The sequence below is a fragment of the Strix aluco genome, chromosome 1 (genome assembly GCF_031877795.1).
Source record: "Strix aluco isolate bStrAlu1 chromosome 1, bStrAlu1.hap1, whole genome shotgun sequence".
NCBI classification, from domain to species: domain Eukaryota; kingdom Metazoa; phylum Chordata; class Aves; order Strigiformes; family Strigidae; genus Strix; species Strix aluco.
Genome location: NC_133931.1, coordinates 51,806,782 through 51,831,803, shown reverse-complemented (window position 1 = coordinate 51,831,803; position 25,022 = coordinate 51,806,782). Strand labels below are relative to the sequence as shown.

General features: G+C 37.1%; 1 protein-coding gene across 9 annotated transcripts in view; it reads left to right on the top strand.

The window, feature by feature from the left end:
* Positions 1-281: 281 nt before the first annotated feature.
* RBBP8 (RB binding protein 8, endonuclease) overlaps positions 282-25,022 on the top strand; it is a 44,095-nt gene continuing 19,354 nt past the window's right edge. For 2 of the 9 annotated variants that reach the window (XM_074820886.1, XM_074820848.1), the window contains exons 1-7: positions 5,747-6,239; positions 7,278-7,415; positions 8,961-9,185; positions 14,429-14,471; positions 19,116-19,211; positions 21,162-21,274; positions 23,005-23,080. In XM_074820886.1, coding sequence (XP_074676987.1) covers positions 9,074-9,185; positions 14,429-14,471; positions 19,116-19,211; positions 21,162-21,274; positions 23,005-23,080 — 440 coding nt within the window. In that variant the 5' untranslated portion in view covers positions 5,747-6,239; positions 7,278-7,415; positions 8,961-9,073. Of the gene's footprint in view, positions 392-2,002; positions 2,064-5,705; positions 6,240-7,277; positions 7,416-8,960; positions 9,186-10,062; positions 10,621-14,428; positions 14,472-19,115; positions 19,212-21,161; positions 21,275-23,004; positions 23,081-25,022 lie in introns of those variants that run through there. The other 7 variants (XM_074820855.1, XM_074820880.1, XM_074820863.1 and 4 more) reach the window with 7 other exon arrangements.

The window sequence follows — 25,022 nt, the reverse complement described above, 5'->3', positions numbered from 1 at the left end:
GCGTGAATAATTCACCGTGTATGAAGCCTCCCTGAGCTGAGCTGAGCTGCAGCATGTTGGGCCGGCCTTTGATGCAGACTGGTTGGGCAGGTTCCTGGGCGCCCCGAGAACCGGTCTGACGGGCCTGTTATGCCAACAAATTCTGGTATGATTCCATGCTCTCCAGAATGCAGAAACCTGCCCAGCCAGTTAAATGAAAGGCATATTAGGTTATCCATTGCACATTGTATATATCTTAGGTGCAGCAGATCTCCTCTCGGCATTCTCTAGTGTGGTCCACAGTGGCTTCCTCCTCTTACTTACACTTGAGGTTTATAGCCGGAGGGGAAGTCAATAGTAAATATTTATCACCCCGATCAAGAACAGAACTTTTCACAATTCAAACAGAAGGGTGAGTTTTGAAAGTCTTTCTTTAAAATTAATTTAAGATAACCTTAAGCAAAAATTTCTCTTATGCTTGAAGTGGTATAATGGCTATCTCCTTAACGTGTCTGAGTACTGCCAGTCTCTGTGGCGCTTGTTGACAGGATTTTTGTGAGTGCAGCTTTTTGACCCTTCTGTGTGCAGCTCAACATCATCTGCTCTGCCTGAAAGAGTATTTACTAGAGAGACAGTTCAATGAACTAAGCACGGGAGTGAGAGACAGAAACTCCACTGCCAATGATTTAGTATTTTGAGCAGGTCACTTAAGCATTGCCTATTGGTCTGCTCCTTTATACAGTGTTTTTATAATGCCTGTCTCATAACAGCACCATCGTGACAAGGCATAGTGCCATTACAGTAAGATGTGTGGTTACTAATTCTTGCCAGACTAACTTTTTAAATTGTTCAGTTTTATGGAGTGAGTTAATTAAACCTAGATTTACATATTCAGAATTGGCTTCATGGTAAGGTAGGAAACGTACTTGTCATTCTTACTGCTTTCTCTCTATATACTTATTAGAAATTTACCTGTTCAGAATGAGTAACGGTGGTGGCAATGGTAAGAAAAAGCAGTCCGAATCATAAAGAGTAGGCAGACCTGAAAGTTGTACCTGTGTCTGCAATTGAATCCATTCACAGGTTGTGTGTCAAAGAAGAAAAATTAAACAGTGTGAAAACAAAAGCTGTGGAATCTGGTAACTGATTAACTACTGGAGCACAGAAGTACTTGCTGAGCTGAATAGAAAGGAATGAAGACAGGTTTTGTCATGCCTGTTAGGACAAAATAACTCTTTAACTTAAGTAAATGTGAATCTTCTCACCATCTGTGTAACTACATTTTTGAAAACCCTCACATAGCTACTTCCATCTCCCTGCAAATATTAATTTTGCCTATCTTGAAGTGAAACAATTACCATTCTCTTTCATGATGTAAAAAAAATAAATCAGAGTCCCCAGTGGACAGAAACTATGAGATACAAAAATATCTATACAGGATTATGTAAGACTTTATGGTAGTCACACAACAGGAAGCTTCAATTAAGGACGTGTTTACTGCCAGCTATTTCCAGCTTGATGCAAAAATGAACATTATTATCCTTCTGTAGAGTGCCAATAAAAAGGCCTCCTGAGCAGCTCAAAAACTCAAGGAGTAGCAGATTGAAATGACCTTCTCATTAGCAACATTGTATCTGTGTGTAAAAATTTTTCTTCAAACTGTGGGAAAATGGAAAAGAACATAGGGAAAGTTTTGCACTCTCATGGAGACTAATAATATTTATCAAGAAAAAATGTTTCATCTTTATCATCTCTCTTGATTTTGCTATCAAATATGGAAGGAAAACTTGCTAAGGAATAAACCATTTTCAAAAAAAAAAGATTATAGCTGGCTGAACTGCATGGTTTGCACAGGGACTCTCTGTAGAGCCTATAAAATGCCTCAAGAGAGCTTTGATTTCTAAAGCTACCAGATTTTAACACAGCACATTTTAAAAATTCAAACCAAATAAATCAGTTTTTCAAAATACTGCTTGCCATCCTTTCTACAGTTCGTGTTCTGTTTTATTTGGCTTTTCCTCAGCTGCTTTTTTTTAGGGGTCAGGAAGGGCAAGGGCCATTTTTTGAGGATTTTTTCCTCCAAGGTAAGTAAAATATTATTTCCCATATATTGTTTCTCTTTTGCTTGTTTTCCTGTCTTGAATTCTTGTTGTTCACTACAGTAAAATGTAGGTGGCGTGATTTTGAACACAGATCTCTAAACTTTTACTTCAGCCTTCCAAGGCTGAGATAAATATGCATAACTACTCAAACTATTCATGTTAACCTGAGAAACATCAGCAGGAGCAAAACATTTCCGCATGCAGCTAACACAAATAGGTGCTGCTGCTTAGAGTTTGAGGACCAGGAACACTCCACTGGGGTCCTGCAACAGCATCCCTCAGGTTGCTTTTTTTGCCCTCCATCAAGGCTCTCTAAAAGACCTGAGTTTCAGTTGAATAAACCCCGGCTGTTTCTGAGTACAGATGAGGAGCCGTGAAAGCACTTCAAAGAAGAGGGTTTCTTAAAGTGAACAATGTTACTGGCATCAGGGAATTTGATCTTGGCTCGATTTCAAAAGTGGCTACGCAAGCAGTTTGAGAAGATCAAATTCAACTAGTGGGGGTGATGGAGTGGCTCCTCCCTATTTTTCCAGAGAAAGTAACTACCTGTGCCAGACAGCAGTGGCGTGCCCTGTGCGCCCTCCCATCTGTAAGAAATCATACCATTCAGAGGACTGCCAGTTCCTACACTCCCAAGTTCAGATCCCGTTTAGGTAGCAGTTGAACTGTGCCACATGCTCTTATTTGCTGCATCTGAAGTTGGGCTCCTTTGATGTCCTTATTGGCAACCGCAACATAAAGTTCATTAAATGAACATGACTAGAGAGTTAAGCAACATATTTATCCCTCGATGCGGATCTGCAAGTTGAGGAGGTTGTGAGCACACTGGCCATGTATGTATATGTGCAATCTACTAAATCTCATGTGAATAAACAAGGACTTCTCTATTTTTTTATATATATGTATATATGTATATTTATACATACAGGAAAAGAGTGATACACTTACCATTGTGTTTAAAGCAATTAAAATATTTAAATTGGAGTTCCCCAGTATAATTCAAAGCTGGTTTTAATCTTTAGATCTAAATTTAAGATAATAGAAGCGAAAAATGTAAGCTTTCTGCTAATCTCTTTTAACCCTATTCTGTATGCATATGCAGTGAGCTAGGTCACCTTCTACTACCTGAATGGTTAGAAACACTGATGCAGCCTCTGTGTTACCCTCCAGAAAGGGGGGTTGGGGGAGAGGAAAGGTGTGAATTAAAGGTTCCTTTTAATTTTATCTGTGCTGCAACATTGCAGTACTCTTATAATAGAAATTGCTGGTAAATAGTCCAGTCATCGAGACAGAAGGCATTACCGCTAAAGCGTAACTGAAAATCAACAGCTTCACATACTATTAGTAAGATTAAACATTTCGGACCAGCCAGGTCTAAAATGGGCTAGGATTAAATTAGACTCCCTTTTTGCAGAGTTGTTCATAGATGCGCATTCTGTCACCTAGTTTAATGTGCCATATTAAGGGTTATTTTGAAATCTGGACATGAGCCATGACACCATAGAAAGTTTTGTATCCGTTCAAGTGCAACAATGGTGAAGCATTTTTCCCACAGTTTTATTGTCTAGGTGTGTGTGTTTACTCTTAGGAGATGAATGAGATGCAGTTCCAGTTAGACAGCTTAAGACATCCAATATAAGTGAATGTGGAATATCAGACTCTTCAGTAGTTTTCTAGCATGTTTAATGAGCCAGGGATCTGTTCAGTAACTGGTGGCCAAGTATGTGATTATGGAATACATAAAATCAAATAAATCTGCAGGGGAGATAAAGGTAGAGTTCAACTGTTGGTCTTAATCCGTTATCACTTATTGTTGAGTAGATAAGAATAACATTGTAGAAGTCAATGGATTTATATTTCTGTAAGGTTCAACATGAGAGAATATGAGAATAAACTGCTCACACAGTTTATTGGGAAATAAAATGGACGACATAATTATTTTCCAGAGTGCTTCCTATAAATGGAAAGAAAGGTCCAGTTTATGGTAAAATACCCAAACAATCAGTAAGAGGGCTATTTTATTGCTACTTATCAGCTCTATGTATATATTCAAGACATGTTTATCTTAACTGAGAAAATTATTACTTTCCTACGCCACAAACTTTTAGATTATAGAAGTTTCAAAAGTAGAATAAACAGCTGACAACAATCGTTATTTAAGAAGACTGGAGTGTCTATCACAATCTATTATGACCGTTTCTTCTATAAGATGTAGCTAATTTTATTCTACCATATGTGTACTGATACGATAATGGAACAAACTTACGATGTAAGTAATCTTCTGGTAGTTACCGAACATTGGATTTATTTTAGTTGAATGAAACAATAGTGAAGAATGAGCAGAAAAGTTAACTACAAGATTTTTCAAAATACTTCAGGATTCAAGGGACATATTTGATGGGAGACCAAGAGTATTTTCAACAAAGATGAACATCAGATTTAAAGCCTGCTTAATCACGGGTCATCTTGGACTGACAGTATTTCAAAATACTTCAGAAATGTTGAAATAGTATTTCAGATCCAGTTTTATTTATGCTGTAGCTTCACATTTATGATACACTCTGGAGATCTGAGTAATGTAACAAGAGTAAGATGGAAGAGTTACTAAGTTCCTGAACACCTAACTTTTTTCATAACGCTATTAATAATCTAGAATGTATGTGTTTGGAGCACTGACCCTTGCAAACTGATCACCATTGTGTCTTCTAATCATGCCACTAAGCTGTCTCTGCAAGTGTTCCTATACATACCAAAACAGTCCACTGCAATCTTGTGAAGGCAGAATAGTAATAGTGAAAAGCTGTGGCTTGTTTCTATTTCATTACTAAGAACTACAAATGAAAAATAAAGCAGTTTATCTCATGGCAGACAGCAGGGTTGGTCCCAATGAATGAATTGATCTGCAATTTGAGCAAAAAAATTCTGTCAGTAAAAATCTCAAACGTGACAGAGTTCAGCTGCTTTATCCCATACTAATTATATGAGCCTACTGGCTTTCATACTCACATAAAATATTAAAATATGGTCTAGGCTGTTCTGCTGTATGCTAAAATGACAAAAACATGGAATCTGTTAAGATCAAGGGGGGGAAAGCATTGCAAATACATCTTGTGTGTAAACCCCAGCAGTCAGCAGACTACAAATCCTGTGGAAAAGGTAGGTATGGCAGCATAGCCTGAATACTTAGCAAGGCCCCTTCTGCCACAGTTGTACATCCTGAAGATACTCTTTACATCTAAACCAGCAGGAATTTCTTTCAGGTAGGCTCCCCCTGTATGGGCAGCATTTGTTTTAACACCGGCTCTCACACATCCCCTTGCTTTTCCATAGTGTTTTGTGCCGGCTGCCAGGCTTAACCGTGGCACCTACCAAAGCATGGCTGGTCCCCTTGGCTTTTTTTTGGCCACACTCTGTGAAAATCCCGAAGGCCGGGCCAGACACAGGCTGAGGAGGAGAGGGCTGGGACAACGCCTGCAGACGCGATGGATACTTAAAATGGCGGGGCCTGTGGCACCTGAACGCCGGGTGCGGGCTGTAGCTCCTGCCCCAGGCTAGTTGCCCCACCGGCCGGGCGCGAGCCAAGCCCTCACCGCCCCGCTCTCGCGAGAGCAGCACGGAAGCCTCGCGAGAACCGCCCGGACCCCGCCTCCGGCCGCAGGAGAAGGCGCCCGCAGGCGGGTTTCCCTTTTCCCGCCGTTTCGCGCGGAGTCGTCGGGAGCCAACGAGGTAACGGCGCGCGCTCTCCTCGCTGCCGCCGCCTGGTAACGGCCGCGAGCCGAGCCGAGCCGCTCCGCTCCCGCCCCGGGGACGGGCTCCGCCACAGCCCCGCGGTGCCTCCCCCCCCGGCCCCCGGTCCCGTTGGGTTGCACGTTGCAGACACTGGCCCTCCTTCCGCTGGGAGCCCCCGGGGCGGGGGCGGAGTGGGGCCCGCTTCCCCGTTCTCTCCGTTTCGGAGGCTCCGGCCGGCCTTGCTGCCGCTCGGGAGAAGGGGCTTGTGGGACATGCCAGACCCCCTCCTTTGCCGTCCAGAGCCCTGGGCGTGACACAAGCCTGGCGGGAAACTGGGGCGGCTGAGGAGCCGGAGCTTGCTCCCGCCTGGCAAGCTCCCAAGCGCTGGTCATGGCAGGATTTCTCAGAGCACCCCGGCGTCTCTTACGAGTGAGTTTGCTGTATAGTGTTTGTGCAAAGGGAAAGGGGTAAAAAAAAAAGTCACACTGGGAGGTACCGGAGAGTTGAATTTGTAGGAGCAGCTGGTAGTCAGGCTTTTTGGTGGGGGTCAGGGGTTCAGGAAGCTTTGTGCTCTCCGGAATCACAGTGGGCAATGTGTTTCTGTCAACCAAGTATAAATACAGATAAGCAGCTTCAGCGCGTTATCGGTGCTAACTGCTAGGGCTGATGAAGGGATGTGCAGGGGTGTAGTCGTTTATGAAGCTGCGCAAAGCCTTACGATGCTGGAGGGAGTTGGTGGTTGAAAGAAGAGGGAGATAGAAATGTTTAGGTTGTTCTGTGAAAGGGTTAGTCGGGAGGATAGGAGCAAAGCCGCGTCTGAGGGCCTTTGGGAGAGGGGCTGGTCCTTCCCCCCTCAGGCAGCTTCCAGTTCTTGCCCTGCCTGCAAGTGTCTGGACATCCAGCTCGGGTATTTTTTCCTCTAAGGACTGGAAAGTCCTTTTTTACAACTAGAGAGTAAGTGAAGAAGCTGACATTACTGAATGCCTTTTACACCTGTGCAACTGCCCAGACCTGTCAAAGGCTCTACTTGAACTCTTGTTGGGGGCCCTCTATTTGAAGACAGGTTGAACACCTGTAGAAAGCAATGTATCATTTTGGGATCCTGAAGCAGGTGAAACTTGGGAAAACGTGTTGCTCTTCCCCCCCCCCCCCCCCCCCCCCTTTGCTTTCGGTTGATGTACTAACCGTTTGCAGAAACTCTGAGCAAGTTTTGTGCGTTTTTTTCTTACACTCATCTTTGGGGGAAAAAAAAGAACCAAAACAAAACCACTAGGGACAGCCTTTACTAAATTTAGAGTTAGATGCCCTTTTCTTGAAAATTATTTATCTGACATACATCTAAGACAATGAGAGCAAGTTTGTTGATTTCACTGCCCCAGTGCTTGACAGAGAAAAAGATGGTTTCTGAGATATCTGTTGTTGAAGGTAGAAAAATAAGAGTTTAAAAGACATTCCTGATGTCACTAGGCAATCTGTTCCACAGAGAAGCATTGTAAGATGGCTTAATGTGACTGCACACAAAGTGGAGCATTTCAGCTGCAAAGATGCAAGCAGATTACTGTTCAACTTCTGCTGAAGAATTATAGGCATTGCTAACTTGAAAAGGTAACTTTATTGTTTTTTTAACAACTTCTCTTAATATAAGAACATTTGCTAACTTGAAACCAGGTAACTGAAACGGCCACTGAATTTTCAGTGGACAGAGCATGTTAAAGCAAATGTGGAGCTACCTAATGATTACTGAGTGTTCTGTCAGCTCCATTACATTTAAGTGTCCTTATACTATAGAAAACATACAGTTCAAGTGTTCCTGTGTTGTCGACAATAATGCTTTGTTCCATTTATTCCATTATTTTTATTCCATTTTAAAGACAGCCAGACTGAAAGAAAAGTGACTTGCTTAAGACTCTGCACAGAGATATGATAAAGGAGACTGGAACCAAGGCCTCCAGGCCCTACACTAGGTCACTGACCACTGGACTGAACATTTTATCATGGTTAATCTAGGGGACCAGCTAAACTGGTATCTGCATTCAGATATTCTAAGTGGCTTGAAGGCTCTCAAGATAGGAAATGCAGCTTGTTGACTAATTGTAGACCTTGTATTATCCAAACTACAACTATAACTTGTGCCTCAAAAAATTGAGAGCAAATTGCTCCTTTTATTTGTCTATATAGACATTGTGATTTGCTTGCTCAGGCTGCTACTTTAGGAACAGTACAAAATATGTTAGATTTTTTTTTCTTATTGTAATTTATATTACAGAGTAATAGAGATAGCTATGTCCACCTGGTAATGACACAGTTGCTATTCAAAAGTGTTTGTTTAAAATTGACCCCATAAAAATGGGGAAAACTTAGAATGTCCAGTTTCACACACAGGGAACCGAAGGACAGAGATTATGTGAGTATTTCAACATTGGACACCCAGTGCCAGTAGAATTGAATCTTACCTTGGCTCAGACCCAGATCTGAGTACCATGCTTCCCTTGTAGTTTACCTGAGGGCATCATCTGTGCTAAGAAACCCCTCAAAACAAATAAGAATTATGGGTAAGATTGTTCTCAGTTGTGTAGGCAGTCTGGCTTTTAAGACAGAGCTGTCTGATAGTTCTCCTCAAATACTAATGTTCTAGAGATTTATAAACTTTGAGATTAGTCTCCTATTTCCTTCTCATCAGGGAGTGGGAATCATTCAATGTAGAATCACAAAGACTTCAAGGGAATGTGAGGTTTTCTTTGCAGAAGGGTGTCATTTGAATCCATGTTTATGTAAAGGATGTATATACACAAATACATCTCTGATAAAACTTTTGACAAATGCTTTTGCTGACATCTGGATTTTGGAAGCATGGGTTACTTTTGGGAAACAGGAATTCTGTTTAACTGTAGCCTTACATAGGAAAAGAATAAAGACTCCTAAGCATCTTAATCTAATTTTAAGTTGATAGCTGTTTAAGGGGAAAGAAAAAATTCTGTTAGTTTATAATTACTTATAGAAAAATACTTAGCATCTTCCACATTTTTAGGGTGACTGTCAGTATGTAAGTACAACTCGGCAAGGATAGGTAGTAAGCTTTGTATTTCATCCATGGCTGCAAGTTATACTCTGATAAACACAAACGTAAGTGTTGTCGATCTGTCATTACAGGCATACACCTGTCTTCAGAAACAGCTTCATAACTATGTAATTTAAAACTCAAAGTGTGAGAGTGAGCCAGTTCTGCAAATAAGTCAAAGAAGCTGGGAGCAGCAAAAAGCAAGATGAATGCATCTGGAGGAAGCTGTGGGAGCCCTAGTTCTGCAGAACCTACAGGAGATTTCTTCAAGGAATTGTGGTCCAAACTGAAAGAATGTCATGATAAAGAAGTACAAGGTAAATTGTTAAAGTCTGGGTTCACAGAAGTCTGTCTGCCACCACAGGAAAACTTTGAACCAAAGTGCCACTTCATCTGCATGGAACCAAACAGATTTTTAATGTCTTGTGTTATGTGGAAAGCTGGACTGGGTGATTACAAATGATCCCTACAGGTTGACCACGTAAGCTTGGCTTAACAGGATTAGATTTAAACTATCAACAAGTGTAAATGATTTGCTAGGTTACTGAAGAAAAAGTGACACAATGTTACATGGGATCTGTGTTTGCTTAGGAAATATTTAAATGTTACTTTACCTTTAATGGATTGTGATTCCAAATCAAGTTATTCAATGAAATTTTTTTCTTTTACCATTTGGTTTAGTGACTTCAGATACATTAAAATGGTCTGCATTGTTTTTTCCCCCTAACTTCTGCAAAATACCACTGCAGATTAATACTACTGAAGTGAAATGTATTTCTTCAGTTTTTATTGTTCTAAATTTTCTCAACAAAATCTATGAGTTGCTTATTCTTACATTATATTTTGTGACCTGTGATATCAATTTTACTATGGGTTGACTGTTAATGTCTGTTCATTCTTCAGTAGTGCATGAAAGCAATAACACTCAAAACTGAATTATTGCACCATATATTTATATTCTTATTATAATATTGGTTTACAAGTAGCATTCATAAAATGTTTTACTAAAAATACTTCATAAGAAGTTAACATTTTTTTCTGCTAATCTTAAGTCACACCATCCATTCTTTTGGATGGAATTAGAACATCGTTTGTATGGATCTTCCAACAAGCATATCCTTATGCATGAAATGGTATTTATATTAGGCTGGAATAAAAGCAGGTGAGTTTTTGTGAATTAAGAGCTTTAGTCATGCGAGTGGATCTTTGTAGTCAGACTATTCCAGTGGCCTTGGTTGTTTCCACCAGCCTCAAAACGGTTCCAGGTCTGTATATTTAGGTCCAGTTGTATCATTACTTGTTAATGTCAAAAACTCTGGGGGATTGTTTTGTAATGTATAGATGTTTCGTGCCTCCCACTGAAAGTCTCAACTCAACAATTTGCAACACTAGGCCTTGACGCTTCATGTTAGTAATTAAAAACAACCAAACAAAACCCCATCTATTAGTTTGGCAACTGAAAAAAATGATGTACCAGATAGTAGTATTTTGTTACATTAAAAAAAGTATGCATAACCATGTGAAATATAAGTTTGTGTCCCAAAACACAAAAATATCTTATTTTTTTTAATGACTTTTTTATTTTTTCTTCTCTTTTTTTTTTTTTCTTTTTTAAGTTCTTGCTAGTTCTTTTCAGAGTGGGTGTGATGTCAACTGCAGATAAATATGGAAGTACTGACAGAATGGGATCTGGCAATCTGTGGCATGTCTGAACAACAAAAACTGAACAAACAAAAAACTCTGATGTAGAGGGTAATGTTAAGTGACCCTTTCTCTAGTTTCTTGGGATGTGCAGCACGTGATTTTAAAGTTTTGATTTTCTTTATCCAAGTGAAGATACTCTTTAGAATGCATGCTGGGTGTGGCCAGATAATTTTGCCACTAGGCAGTCTTTTTCATGCCTAGCCCTTTGTCAGTATGTCCCGCACTGTGTTAGGTAAAATTAGGTCTTCCATGATAACATCAAAGACATGCCTGAAGGATAGTTAATTTTTTCAAAAGGTGGGGATCCTCTTATAGAAAATGGTACTGGAAGATATTTTAGAAACATCAAACACAGGCTTGCCTGGACTTTGCTTGTTTCTGAAGTCTATAAATAAGAATTAAAATTGACTCATGAGTTTCCAATCTAAATGTCAGCAAAAAATTATTTTAAAGATGGTGGAAGGTGGATTAAGGGAAAGTTAGTAGTTGGAGAAAAAGCTTTTTGCATGTACAATGCAAAATGTACTGAACACGGTAATGGTGGATTTCTTATTTATTACAAATCCATGAGAAGTAGGATTTGTGACACATGAGCTTGACATAGTCAGGTGTGTTATACAAGTTATAATAGTTACATATCTGTAGACTATAGTCTAGATAATAGTTCAAACTCATGTTTGCAATGGATTTTATTAGATTTTTATATTACTGTATTGTAAAGGGTGTATTTTTCCACCATGTTAGCAAACAAACTCAGCTTCTTATTCTTTTAAACTGATCACTTGCAAAAAATTCCAAATTTTGGCCCTCTTCAGACAAAATAGCTATCATTGTCTCTCAAATTCATTATGTGACAATGGGTAGAACTCCTAGAACCCAGTTTCCAAAGATGTTGGGCATGGTCAATGTCAGCTGACTTTTCATGGAGTTCAGAAGTGCTCACCAACTCGGAATAATGGTCATTAAAACTATATTTACTTTTATTTCCTAGCTGTAGAATGTGGGGGGTACTTGCATAGTGCTCAGAAATTAGAAAGGAATTTAATAATTCTGTTTATGAAGTGACTAATTTCTGCAGGTGTTAATACTTACATCTAGCTCAAAATAATTATATGGATACTTGCTGCATGCATGTGGGTCTTATCAACATGATTCCTGAGGATGAATTCAAGTCTAAAGCTCTGTACTAAAAAGAAACATATTTCAACCTAGAAATGTGAGGAGAGTTTTGTGTACAAGAAATAGCCTAGTGGGGTTTTTTGGGGCTTTTTTTTTTTTTAATTATTCCTTACCTCTGAAAAGCAGAAAATATTTAATAGGTAAAAAACTGTAGTCAGAGATGCAGAGAAAATTGAGGTCAACAATATCATTGATAGATTACTATAGGAAAGGAAATGGCTGGAAGCTCCTCAAAAGTAAATAATTATAGAAAACAGGGCTAGAAGGGATCTTAGGAGGTCATCTAGTCCATCTCTATACCCTTAAGGTAGGATTATGTCTGTGTCATTGCTGACAGAAGCTTGTCCAACCCATTCCAAGAAGACCTCAGTGATAAAGATTCTGCAGCCTTCCCAGGCACTGTCAGTTTTAAGAAAGTGTATTTAATGCATTTGAAAATTAATCAGAACAGAAATTGTCATAGCCATTAATTGAATTATTACAGGTACGTAGTCTAATCAAGTTGCAAGTTTCATAAAATAATATTGTGCATTTAATTAATCTGCCTAATGATAGTTTAAAGAAAGTCTCCATCACTTTAATGGGGACAACATGTCATTTGCTAAAGCACTTAGGAGCTTTAGGTAATGTAGATTTATATAAACTGCAGCTTGTCTATTCCATGGAAATAGTGTGTGAAAGATGAAATTGAATCAGGAATGTACATAATGTAGTTCCACATCAGTTTATATGCTAACTAGAGTGTTAAATAAGGAAATCCTGAAAAAGGAAAGCTCTTTAAATGAGTATGTTTAAAACCTCCGAACGCTCTAGAAAAGCAAAGGGAAGAGATTACACCTGGTGCAGTAATTCAATGCTCTTGGATAAATGTAACAAACTGGTTTCCTGCCTTCTCACTGCAGTCATTTGAATTAAGAAAAAATGCAACCTTTAAGTAACTGGTTTGGTTCCTCCTGAATTCAGGTGAGAGGGGAGATAGTGTTACCTGTAGCACAGTACTGGGCCTTTTGAGCACTGCCTCTTCAATTTGTGGCTCAGGTTGCCAATGTTACAATCCTAAATACTTGCTGAACAGACTACCTGTTCATACAGGAGATGCATTGTTGTGCAGCTTCATTCCTTCCGATGGGCGTGGAGTAGCATTAAAGCACGCTTTATAGGGGTTCTAATTGCAGATGCCTAATTGACTTGATGAATAGCAACTACTTAAAAAAATAAACCCTCTTTCTATGCTGATCTGCATGATAGAACATAACATCTCACAGGTGTTGAACACTTTAGAGATAAAAGAAATCTTGCTTTATTTCCTAAAAACTTTTTTTCAAGTAGTCTCTGTGCATTTTTATCTCATTGTCTCACTGGCATCTTGTAGCAGTCTGTGGCATGGGTTCCCTGAGGCTCTGGCTGGCCTGACTGTTGCATTATAAGTGGCCTGAAGAGTGAAGCTTCTCAAGCAAGTAATTTTCCCCTTTGAGCTGTTCCTAGTTGAGTGTGGTAGGGGAGAGAAAAAAAGAAGGCTATTAGCTGCCTTAACCTACATTTTCTTTAGGAAGATACAGTGTTTGGTGTGTCATTTTGGTTTAGATTCAAAATTGTCAGAAGTTTTCTTAAAAATGTTCTAGATTCATTAAATTTATTATCCTAAATGACAAATGCTTTTGCAAGAAAGCTCACAAGACACCTTATGTTCAACCTGAAGTTGCTCACAACTTTTCATAGTTTGAAGAAAATGTGATGCTAGGAAAAAATTGTTACATTATTTTCTGATGTCATACGAAAATTTCTATTGGATTTGTATTTCAGAAAATGTTATACTGTTGGAGTCTGATTATTTCTGACCATTTATTTAGAATAGGAATGGCCAGCTTGTGTCTGGGTGGCAGCACATAAATCTCCATAGCACTGCATCCCCCTTGTTAAGCTGTGCCATACTTAAAGCACCCTTATCTTCCTGCCCCCGTGCACATCCAGGTGCACCCAAAACCTTGTAAGCAAATTGGCTGGTCTGTGGGGCTGTCAGCTGGCCACTCCTGCTGAGACCATCAGTTGTATTTACAAAAGTTTGTACTTCTGCACAGAACGTACATTTAGGAGTGTGTGGGCCTTAGTGGGAGAAGGGCCACAGATGAAATATTCCTCAGATCACCTTAAGATGTTCCAAAGAAGCTTTGGCTGAGAAGGTCTGGTAGCATACCAGAGTATGTTGTCCTTCTGTGCTTTAAAGCCTCGAATCATGTATTTTTAATGTTTCCTTTATGTGTATACATTGTAATACATTTTTCAGTTCAATGGCTGGATGCTACATTTCAACTGCCGTATTACACATTTATGTGTACACAGAACATATTTTATGTTACTTGTGTAGGCACAGTCACTGAAAATGTATTGACAGTGCTTGGTATTCATGTGTGGGTTTTTTACAAAGGTATTTTTATACCTGTTTAAGTGGGAATCTGTGTGTTTAAGAAGTCCCTATTTCCTAGAAATCATAATAGCTGTATCTGTTTCCAGGATCCTGTAGAACACACTCAAGAAGTCCCAAATGAACTATTTTCTCTCCAAATCAATGACATTTTTTCTTTTGCCAATGTCATTGGCAAGAGGAGAGTTTGTTTCACTCATTTTTTTTTTTGAATCAGAATTCTATAACATGTATTTTCTTCTTTCCACTTTTCAGGCTTACAGCTGAAAATATCTAAGTTGAAAAAGGAAAGATGCTTGTAAGTACTCATCCTAATGATCTAATTTATTAAAAAAGAATCTGAGTACCATTAACGAGCTGTAATTCTTGTAAGATCAATTGAGATTTCATGGATTCTTCCTTCAGACGTGTACAAAATTCTGTTCACTTTAATTCAGCTGAAGTCATCTAAAGATACATGTAGCTCTATAGGTTATGTAACCCGAACACTAGGTTTGCCTTCCTTGAACAAATGACTTGCAAGGTTTTCTTATCTACAGTATTTCTAGGATGCCTATCAAGATGTTGACATTTCTAATACAAAAGATAATTAGGGAGACATTTTAAAATTGAGGTCAAACCTGTAAAAGAAAAGTGACAAGATAGCAAGACAATTTTTTAAAAAAAATTTTTCTGCTACATGTTTGCCTTTAATATTGGGTGTTGTGCCTTAACTCAGCTTTCAGTTATTCAGTAAAGATTCCGGTAATAACCTTGCCAATTTTCACTCAATGCTTATATTTTAAGACGCATGTAACTTCTTTTGCAGTCATTATTTGCTACTAATTTTTAGTTCTTTTCATTAGAAGCAATTTGGGGAAAAAATCTGACTTACAAGACTTACATGTACAGTAGAATCACAATATGTATTTACAGCATTAAATCAGCTTTTATTTTCCTTCTGCTGACTAAAGCCATGTTTAATTAAATGATAAGAGATATGCTAATGTGATTCTTTATTTAAATTTTTACTTCAGATTTAATTACATTAATATTATGTTAATATTACATATGACCTGTATTATGAGTTGTTCTTTATGAAGTGCAGTGTAGGAGGAATAAAAATAAATTACTTGATCTTTTTCCACTTTGGAAAACAATATGATAGATATGTTAAAGAAATTAAACTTCTTAAAATTAGCAAAAATACTCCGTATTTACATTGCCATCTGAGCTTAAAGATATACCATCTTAATTTTAAAGTGTAGCCACAGTGTGCTCAAGCGTAGTTTGTGCTTTTTCAGAATTAATATTTCTATCATCATCTAGTCAGTTTTCTTCCTCATTAATTCCCCTTAGGTTTTTAAGTTGTCTTTTTTTTTTTAGTTACATTTTTCAAATTGTATAAGCAGGGAATAACTCTCCCCTAGTCTAGAAAAATTAGGTCATCATGTGCTGTTTTGTACAACAGTAACTCAAGCAACTCTCGAGCGTTTTTGACAGTTATTGTCTGAAATCCCTCATGTGCTTATATTTCTGGTTGGGAGGGAAATAAAGGTGTTCTTTCTACAGGAGTAAATTCCCTCTTATGGAATCCATCTTTCTTTTTGCTGTAACATGAAGTATGTAAATGCATCTTATAATGATACTGGCTTTTTTAGTATAATTTGATTAGACTACAGTACATACTTAACTTGCCATCTACTTTTATTGTAACTGTTCTTCTGTAATTATAACTGTCTCTCACTTCCAGGAAAATTGTTGTTGCTTTTCACTAGGCTTTTGGAAGAAATTGCCTTCAAGTTGTGTAATGCCTGTGCTGCTCTCTTCCCTAGATATCTTTTCAGATTTTGTTTATCCTTTGTAGTGCTCAAACTTCCTCTGAGCTCTTGTTTTGCTTAGTTCAGTTAAATATTGCCTATCCTGCGGGCATTTGATAATCCAAAGTAGCATTTTGAGCCTGCGCAGTGTTATGTTTTCTCACATTTCAGCTGCATTCATACGGATCTCATCTGTGAAGGCTATGGATAATTGCCTCCAGTTTTGACTTTTGTCTGCATGGTGTCACTCAGATGCTTGCAGAGCAGGTGCAAGTGTTTTTCTTTGCACTTTCTGAGGACTAAAGTCTGCAGAGAAGCTGCTAGAAGATGGCAGTGGCAGCTGAAGGAGCAGTTCAGGACAATCACAGAAGGAATGATTAATTAATCACTTCCACAGCAGCATCTGCCTTATTCTGGTACCATCAGGATTCCCTGCATTTACCAAGCAATTCGCCAAACCTACAGCAGGGTTTAAAATCCCAAGAGTACCTGTGTGGCTAACTCCCTGTTCTGCTGCATGTGCACCTGCTCCTCAGGGTCAAGATTTGTCAGCTTTTATACAGCTTCTTGTTTTATCTCCAACACTAGTAGAATACAGTATATACTATTTGCAGCTGCTGTTTAATTGTGCATAAAAGTTCACAAATAATTTTTTTTAAAGTGGCAATAGAGTCCAGTTGCTTATTTGATCTATTAATGAGTTTCTAGTCAATTGGAAATCTGAATTCATATGAACTTTATCAAGATTTTGAGTTTAGGTTGTATCATGAAATGTTGTCAGATCTTTTACTAAAATCCAAACATCATATGTGTTTACATTTTAAAGATGCTTTCTGAACATTAAGACTGATATTGCAGTATCACAAGGAATATATTTATGTTAGTAGATGAAATTATATTAGGCTATAAGATGGCTTCAAGTTAGAAAATATTTGGTGCTATGTTTTCTGCTTAGAGGCTACACTTACTTTCCTGGAAAAAAATCAGTTTAGCTTCTTGTTATTCCTTAAGTATAATTCACCAATTAAGTAGTTATTTCATTTTTAATCCAAAAGGATCAAATGATCTCTTGCTGTTATTGTTAACTTAACCTGGTATATCGTGAGTTGCTTCCACATTCTGAAATCTTAAACTGATCAGTTAATTTTCTAGATGATGGATATTAGCAGTGATGTGACTGAGCACATATGGAATGGTTTAATTATTGTTTGTTGGAATCTTTCTACAATTACCACATTGTAGATACAGCACTCTTACATAGGAGGTCTTGTTCTCCTTGGTGCATCTGAATACCTGAGGTTTAGTATTTCAGACTTGGTAATCAGCTGACAATGAACGCCTTATTTTGTATCCCACTTCAGCACTGGAGCTAATGACTTGTAAATGCTAGGTCAGAGACTGTTCATTATGCAGAGTGCCTTCATAGCCAAAAATGTCTGTCATGTTTATCAGGTGTACTGAAATGCTAAAAAAACCCCAACAACCTAGTTCCTTCTGTCATTTTATAGTCTTATGTGACATTTTACAGAGTTTAGGTGGAAGGCATGGAGTATTAGTGTATGCTAATGTTTTGGGGGTTTTTTTTTACAAATAACTTAATGCCATATAATGACTTAAACGTAGTTTGAGAAAATATTTTAAAATTTGATATCTTAGGCTTTCTGTAAGTTGCATAAACTGTAAAAAAAAAAAAAAAAATTTTTTTTTTATGCCATAAATATCAGAAAAATACAGGCTGCTTTTGTCAGACTTCAGATTTTTTCCATGGCCTGGCTGTACTTGGTTAATGAACTGAGGTAACAGAACTTTAACACTTTGTCCTCCCCAAGTGAAAGTACATGTGTTAAATGGTCCCTCATGCTGTTTGCATGTAACTGTTTTATATGTTGTATATGCAGCTGAAAAGGACAATACTGGTCTGGATGGTAGTAGAGAAAAATAAAATATCTGTACTTGAATTTTAGAATTAATAAAATATGTCTGTGATTGTACATTGTGGAAGCTTCAGGCTGTCCCATTCACTTTATGACCTGTGATTGTTGATTTCTTTTATTAATTGAATACCAACAACATGAAAATCTGTTTGACTAATGTATCTTAAAGGGATAGTGCCAATTTAAAAGTATGTCTGCCTAAAAGAATTGTATCAACAAGTTAGCAAATGTGTATGATTAGCAGCTTTTTGTGAGCCAATTTCATGGCTTCCTCACTGAAAACAAACACCCGCTTTCATGGGATATACAAAGGATGCCATGGTAAAAAGAAGAGCTGGGAATGAATTCTCAGAAGTTAGTCATTGTCATGTTATATAGATTCAGCTGCTTAGCTTTCAGTGAAAGTTAATTTCCTTGTAGAAAAAAATTGTGTGCTTGTTGCTTATACCTTGTCTGCATCTTGAAGAGGTGTTGTGATCTGATAATAAAAGTGAAGGGGAATTAAAATTGGGAGGTTAATGTTATTGCTTTTCCTTACCTCTTTTGAGGAGGAAATGTTATTTGTTAATTAAATAGTCCTGGCTTTTAGAGAAGGTATTTTCTCCAAGATAATCTATTTCTGAGTTTTTTTGGGAAGAGAGTTCTTTTCTCTGTATAGAACATGGATTTCCATAATATGAATAGACTCAGAATTGCCTCTTGACAAACTAAACCTCTAATGGATCTAAAGGTTTGTCAGAGCTTTACAAACCTAATGTGGTTTGCCACACTGCAAGATGCCATCACTGCTAAGACAAGACCAAAATGACTTAATTGTGAAAGCCCCCAATTAGCTTTCCAACAGCTCTGCAATACAGTATAATAGAAGTGCTTGAGCTTATGTTCCCTGTAATTGTTGTTTGAATACTGTTAGCTTTTATGCCTTGACTGTCATCAACTGTAATTTTTGTCAGGAGCAAAAATCAAGTTTATCAACAGAAGCTCAGCTGTACTATGAATTAGAAACTAGCTGCTCCTTTCCTAACTCAGACATTTCTAAATTACCATTCATCAGAAACACTTGCTTCATTTATCTTCAACTTAATATTTGTGCTGATGATAATCACATTTCCCAAGAATATAAAAGAAACATGCAGAAAGAATTCTCTAGTGAAAAACAAAAAACTGTAATTTAAAGCTAGGACTAATTTTTCCTCTGTTTGATTTTAGGGATGCAGAGAGGCTTGAAGAGTTTTATACCAAGAACCAACAGCTCAGAGAACAGCAAAAAGCACTTCATGACACTATCAAGGTTTTAGAAGACAGGTGAAGTAGTATCTTTTAGCTTTTGGGTTTGTTATGTTTTGCTTTTACAGAGTAGCTCTGGATATTTTGCAAGTTGGGTTGTGGGGGGTTTTTTTTGTAAACCAGTCCTTTTCTAATACAATCCAAATAGTGTGTTTTAAAGAAAAGTGTAGAATTTAGATTTTTTGCTGACAATTTTTTGTTATTTTGTTATTTTCAACATGCTTAGCTTGCTTCATTCAGTTAAGGTAAATAGAAGTTAAATAGATCAGCTTGGGAGGCAGACAGCCATTTTAAAGTACATTCTTTTCCATCCATTTCTGTAGAGGTAAATTTTAGTATTGATTGAGATGTAATAAAAATACAAAACCCAACGGTAAATACTATATTATATACTTTGAAACTCATGAAATAACTCACTAGGAAATCTTTCAGATTTGAGGGGGTCTTTTTTACCAGTTTTCTGTTTTATCTAAATTTAATCACAGGTTCTGTCTTTTGCCTTCTTTTGGACTTAGGCATTCTGATCACCTTTTGACCTGATCTGCCCTTTCCCTCATTTGTTCCTGTTTAATCTGGTATAGCAAAACAAAACCAATAGACATGAAATTACAGTGCATTTTTTGTCTTTAAAAATGACCCCTGTTTTGGAAAGCTATGTTAAATTTGCTGCTAATGGGCTCTCAGCAGCTTTCTGGGAACAGGAGATCATTACATAGTAAATAATTTTCCCATGTTCCTGTGTTACCTCAAATCTTAAAGTTATGACACTCAAATTTTGCTTTCAACTCTGTTTCTCTGTGAAAGGCACTAGGAATAAATTTGTAACTGTGCAGGTAATAAACTTTCACACCACATAGATGGAAACACATTTGCAGAGTGGATGAAATTTTTCTAATCCCTTAGCAGATGAAGTGCTCAGATTGCGGAAAACAAAGAGAGTATTTAAAGTAGTTTAATACATGAAGATGATAATACTGTGTTTATTACACAGTCAGATAAGCTAGTATGAGAGGCATTTCAGTATTTTACTCTGTCCATAATTCCACGATATTAAAATACCCATAAACCAAGATGGCTTTTACTTACAATATTCAACTGTGGAATTGGAAACTTAGGTGGTTTGTTTGTTTTTAATACTTCATGTGCTAGCAGCAGCAGTGCAGAACTCTTAGCTGTTTAGCAGGCAGAAGAGGGCCTGGGTTTCGCTTTGGTAATACGATTGACTTTTTGTTATGTACCAGAAATAAATACACTTCAGTTATCGCCTGTAAAATGAACACACACTTCACTGCATGAATGAATGTGCCAAGTAAGTTGGAGTGATCATAACAAGTCCTTTTCTGGTAGCGGATATCCGTTAAACAGCTCATCTAAACCATTAGAGACAGCAGAGGCAATGCCTCACATGGACTTCTGAATCCACTTCTAATTAATGGTGTCTGAAGATAAAGGATTTCACATTTGCTTGGCATTTGTTACAGAGTGAACTTACTGTTTGTCCTTCTTATTTGATTACTTTGCTTAATGACAATGATAAATCCTTCTTAGATGAAGTAGTAGTTATATTTACTGAAATTTGCTTATTTGTATTTGCTTGAATGAACGTTACTTATAATGAATGGTAATTTATATCTGACTGTTCTTAGTAGGACACCTCACAAAGGCTTTCAGTGGCAAGGTGTAGCATGCTCCACTTTATTTAATAAAAGTAGTGCATGTTGCTTTAGAAGTCTCCCATACGTACAGTCATTTATGCAAACACTAGTACATGTAGTATTAGGTCATTCAGAAATCTCAAAATATTGCTATGTCAACATAAAAAAACCACAGTGCTTAGTGGTGTTCTGCATAGTTGTCAGAAATGTTCTGTTTTCCATTGTTCAAAAGGCGAGTTAAGTGTGGATATCTGCTTCATGTATGGCAATATTTTCTTAACAGAGGGACTTTTTTCTTTTAATTTTATTGTAGATTAAGAGCAGGATTATGTGATCGTTGTGCTGTAACCGAAGAACATATGAGAAAGAAGCAGCAAGAGTTTGAAAATATCCGGCAGCAGAATCTTAAACTTATCACTGAGCTTAGTGAGTTTTATCCACGAGTATGAAGACAAAACATACTATTTTGTAAATTAGTTCTTCATGAATTCCTGAAACTTGATATAATTTATATATATGGTGTGTTTAGTAAGCCCAAGATGTTCAGTCAGGGGATGCTTAACTACAGTCTGAAAATATGTAACATACCAATTACTAAGTCATTTGATCCACCTTCTTAGATTGGAGTGCTGATACTGAAAGTGAACTGACGTGGAAAATCTTACAATGTAAGGTAGCTACTTTAGATAAAACGTGTCTGCTTCTGTTTATTCCTACAGCTAAGGCATAGAATGACTAATTGCCAGCTTTCCTAAGGAAACCCTGACTTTAAAAGTAATCGGTGATCACAAAGTAGCAAGTTCAAACAGAAGTTCCCTGGGTTCAGCTTGTGTCCTGTAGTTGGTCTTGGAGTTTAACTGCAGTAATCTCATAACCTTCACATAACCCTCTGAAGCCACAGAAGAATTGCATTACATCAGGCAGCTCATAGCCAGCTCATTTTGAATTCAGGAAGTAGTACATATGCGACAAGAAAAAATAAACTTTGTTCTAGGTGACATGAAGGCAGGACACAACAAATCTCTTCATAAAGTGCTAAATAATACAGGACAAGATTTTAAAATGTTAGTGGTATTTTTACCATTAATTATTTTGTATCATTTAGTTGTCTTGCTTGATCAAGAACCAGCAGACATTCAGTAAGATTTAAAATACGGGAAATGCCAAACACAAAAAGTAGCTTTTCAGTGTTTAATTATTAAATTATAAAAATATTAGATTCTGTGCTAATATAAAATACATCAATTTTTCAAGGACCTTTAATGTTGGCTATTTATATAAAAATACTCTGAATCCTTGAATTTAATGATTAACAACAAATAGGGTACAACCAATCTCTAAATAAAGCTCTGAGCCTTAAAAATTGAGGTGAGCCCTATTAGGTACAAATCTTGGCCACTGTCTGACAGAACAGTAGTCTTCCAGGGGTTTGGGTTGAGATCTATGTGACATTTATGTGTTTCCTGCAACCAGCAAAAAAAGTCAGTCAAGAATAATCCAGAGGTAAAATATATAGCAAAAAAATAAGAACAAGAAAGTAAAAATTGAAGTGAACAGAGAAGTTGGGAGTTATGACTACATCAGTTTGAGACAGTGTGAAAAAAAGGCTAAAGGTGATGCAATAAGCTTTGTGAATTACAGGCAGAATGAATTGGAAGTTAAGAAAAATAAAATTAAAAATTTCTGACTAGTCTCTTACGTTCCAAAATATTTGCCTGATTTTTTTTTAAGAAATAGGGGGTTTTTTCCATTCTCTCCAATTAGCTGGTTGCTTTGGTGGCTAAGACCACGTTCTAATTACTTTATATTTCATAGGCTGCCTTCAACTGAAGGAAGCAATTTTGTCCATGGAGATGAGTGTGCAACTTATTAATCTTTACAACACAGTCTCACTTGTATGTGTGTGGACAAAAGTAATTAATGATTGTGTAGAACTGATATTAAAATCCAGTAATTGTGACACCTTTGCCTTTTCTAACACATCATTTTACAACTTTTTTTAATGACTAGCTTGAAAATTTGTTTTGGTAAGCCATAGAGAGCGTGTAGGGTATTGCTTTTAGAATTGGTTCTGTTTCCTTAAAGGACCTGACAAAATTAGATATGATATGATTTTAACGTGTGTGCATTGATATTTTTTTTCCTATAAATTGCAGTGAATGAAAAAACCAATTTACAGGATGAAAATAAAAAGATAACTGAACAGTTCCAGCAATTACAGAAGGAGTTGGAGTAAGTTTTGAGGTTTTTTTGGGTATTTCCCACCCCCTTTCCCCCCCATTCCTCAGTAGTAATGCCTGGGAATATAAATATGAGCTTTTAAGTCTTTAAAACTTCAGTTTCCTCTTTTAATAGATTGTGAAAAGATAGTCTACCTCCACTATAACTTAAATATAAAACTAGCATCTTTGTGCTGTGCAGATTTTTTTTCCTTTTTTAACTATGTGCATTTCTCTTTTTAAACAGAGAGAGAGATAAATTTATCGTAGAAATTCTGTTTGACTTCATGATTGTTCAAGATTATTCTGGTCACAGTGCATAGCAAAACCTTATGTCTCAATTCTTTTATTCCTCTGTTGACTCTTTACCAATTCTGTCCTCATAGATTCTAAGACTTTAGAAAAGTACTTTCTTAGCTAGTCAAAAAGTCCCAGGATCTTACAATAAACTTCTAAAATAAAACTTATGATAATTTTACAATTTTAAAAAGAAAAAAAAAGTAGTAAATTTTGAAAGAAAACCATGAAAATAAAGAGCTACAAATTGTAATCTGATATGATATCAACAATGTGCCATATAATGTTGTGGTTAATATGCAAATATGGTGCACTGTGCAAGGCAGAGGTAGTATTCCTTTCTTGTGTAGCTATGGTCTGACATCATCTGAAACTTATCTCAGTTTTGCCTATCTGTGAACAAGTTGTGCACATGCATGGGGGGAATGGGACAGGATGTGTGGACTTGGTACATAAGGCCTCTTCTGCATATAATTTTTTTTTGTCTTTGTCAGAAAGTAACTTTGGTAGAAGAGCAAAACACCTTTGGGGCTCAAGTTCAAAATGACTGGAGTCCTATTCCTTTGTATTTCTTGGTTTGTCTCCTATTGTTTGCACCTTAATCATCCTTTCTTTTTATGTATGCCTTTCATCTCCTTAGAGTAGCGTATTTCGTGACCCTAGAAGTACTCCTTTTAATACCAAGTCATAACAGATTTCTGTTTCCCAGTGTACAACTGCTTCTCAATAATGGTTCTCCTATGCAGCTTGACAGCAGTTAGGAGGTGACATGAAAAAAATTAACACCAGACAGATCCATCCAAACTTATTAGTTTGATCCTCAGGTTTGCAATTTAGCTTCCGGTAAAAATCTCCAGCCACTGTAGAAAAGTTGAGAATGACTAATGTAACACCAAGTTATTTGCTCTTCATGTTAGGTGGTCGTTTAAATGAGTGCAGAGTTGAGTGAATGAACAGTAATTAACAAGGATGGTCCTGCTGTTTGTAATATAGCCACTGCATCTGGTTGTTTTGGTTTAACTATAGTCATGTTACTTTATTTAGAATTAACAACTTAGATCAATAAAACATCATTGCATAGGTGCAAGGTAACATTGTTTCTGGTCTATAACATGAAATTAGATTTTTGCAATATTCTGTATTTTGTTTCTAAGGTTTAATATTGTAGGAAAAAAACCCTAAGAATCCTCTATAAAAGGGAAATCAATGAAATTTGGGAAGAATTGCATTATCTGATCCTTTATCAGATGAGGATTTCATTATCTAAGGATGGAAACAACAAGGAGATCTTTTCCGGTCTCAGAGAAATGTTTCCATGATTCAGAAATTATTTATTGCATATTTATGATCTATAGTATGTATGACAGCTTCTTCATTTGATAGTTTTTTGTGGTGGTATGTAGGAACTACCTCTTGGTTTGCACATAAGTAAGATACAGAAAAATACATTTATAGTCAGCTAATTTGTCATATAAAGCCACATGTGCCAGTAAATTTGAAGAGAACTCTTAACAGCTAACTTAAATTTGCAAAGTAACTGGATGAATATATTGGTTTACTGTTTGTTTTGTTTGTTTCTTAAGATATTGTTGATAGATGATACAGCTTTCCAGTTATGGTGCTTTCTTTGTAAATGTACTAGAAAAGAGGAATTACAA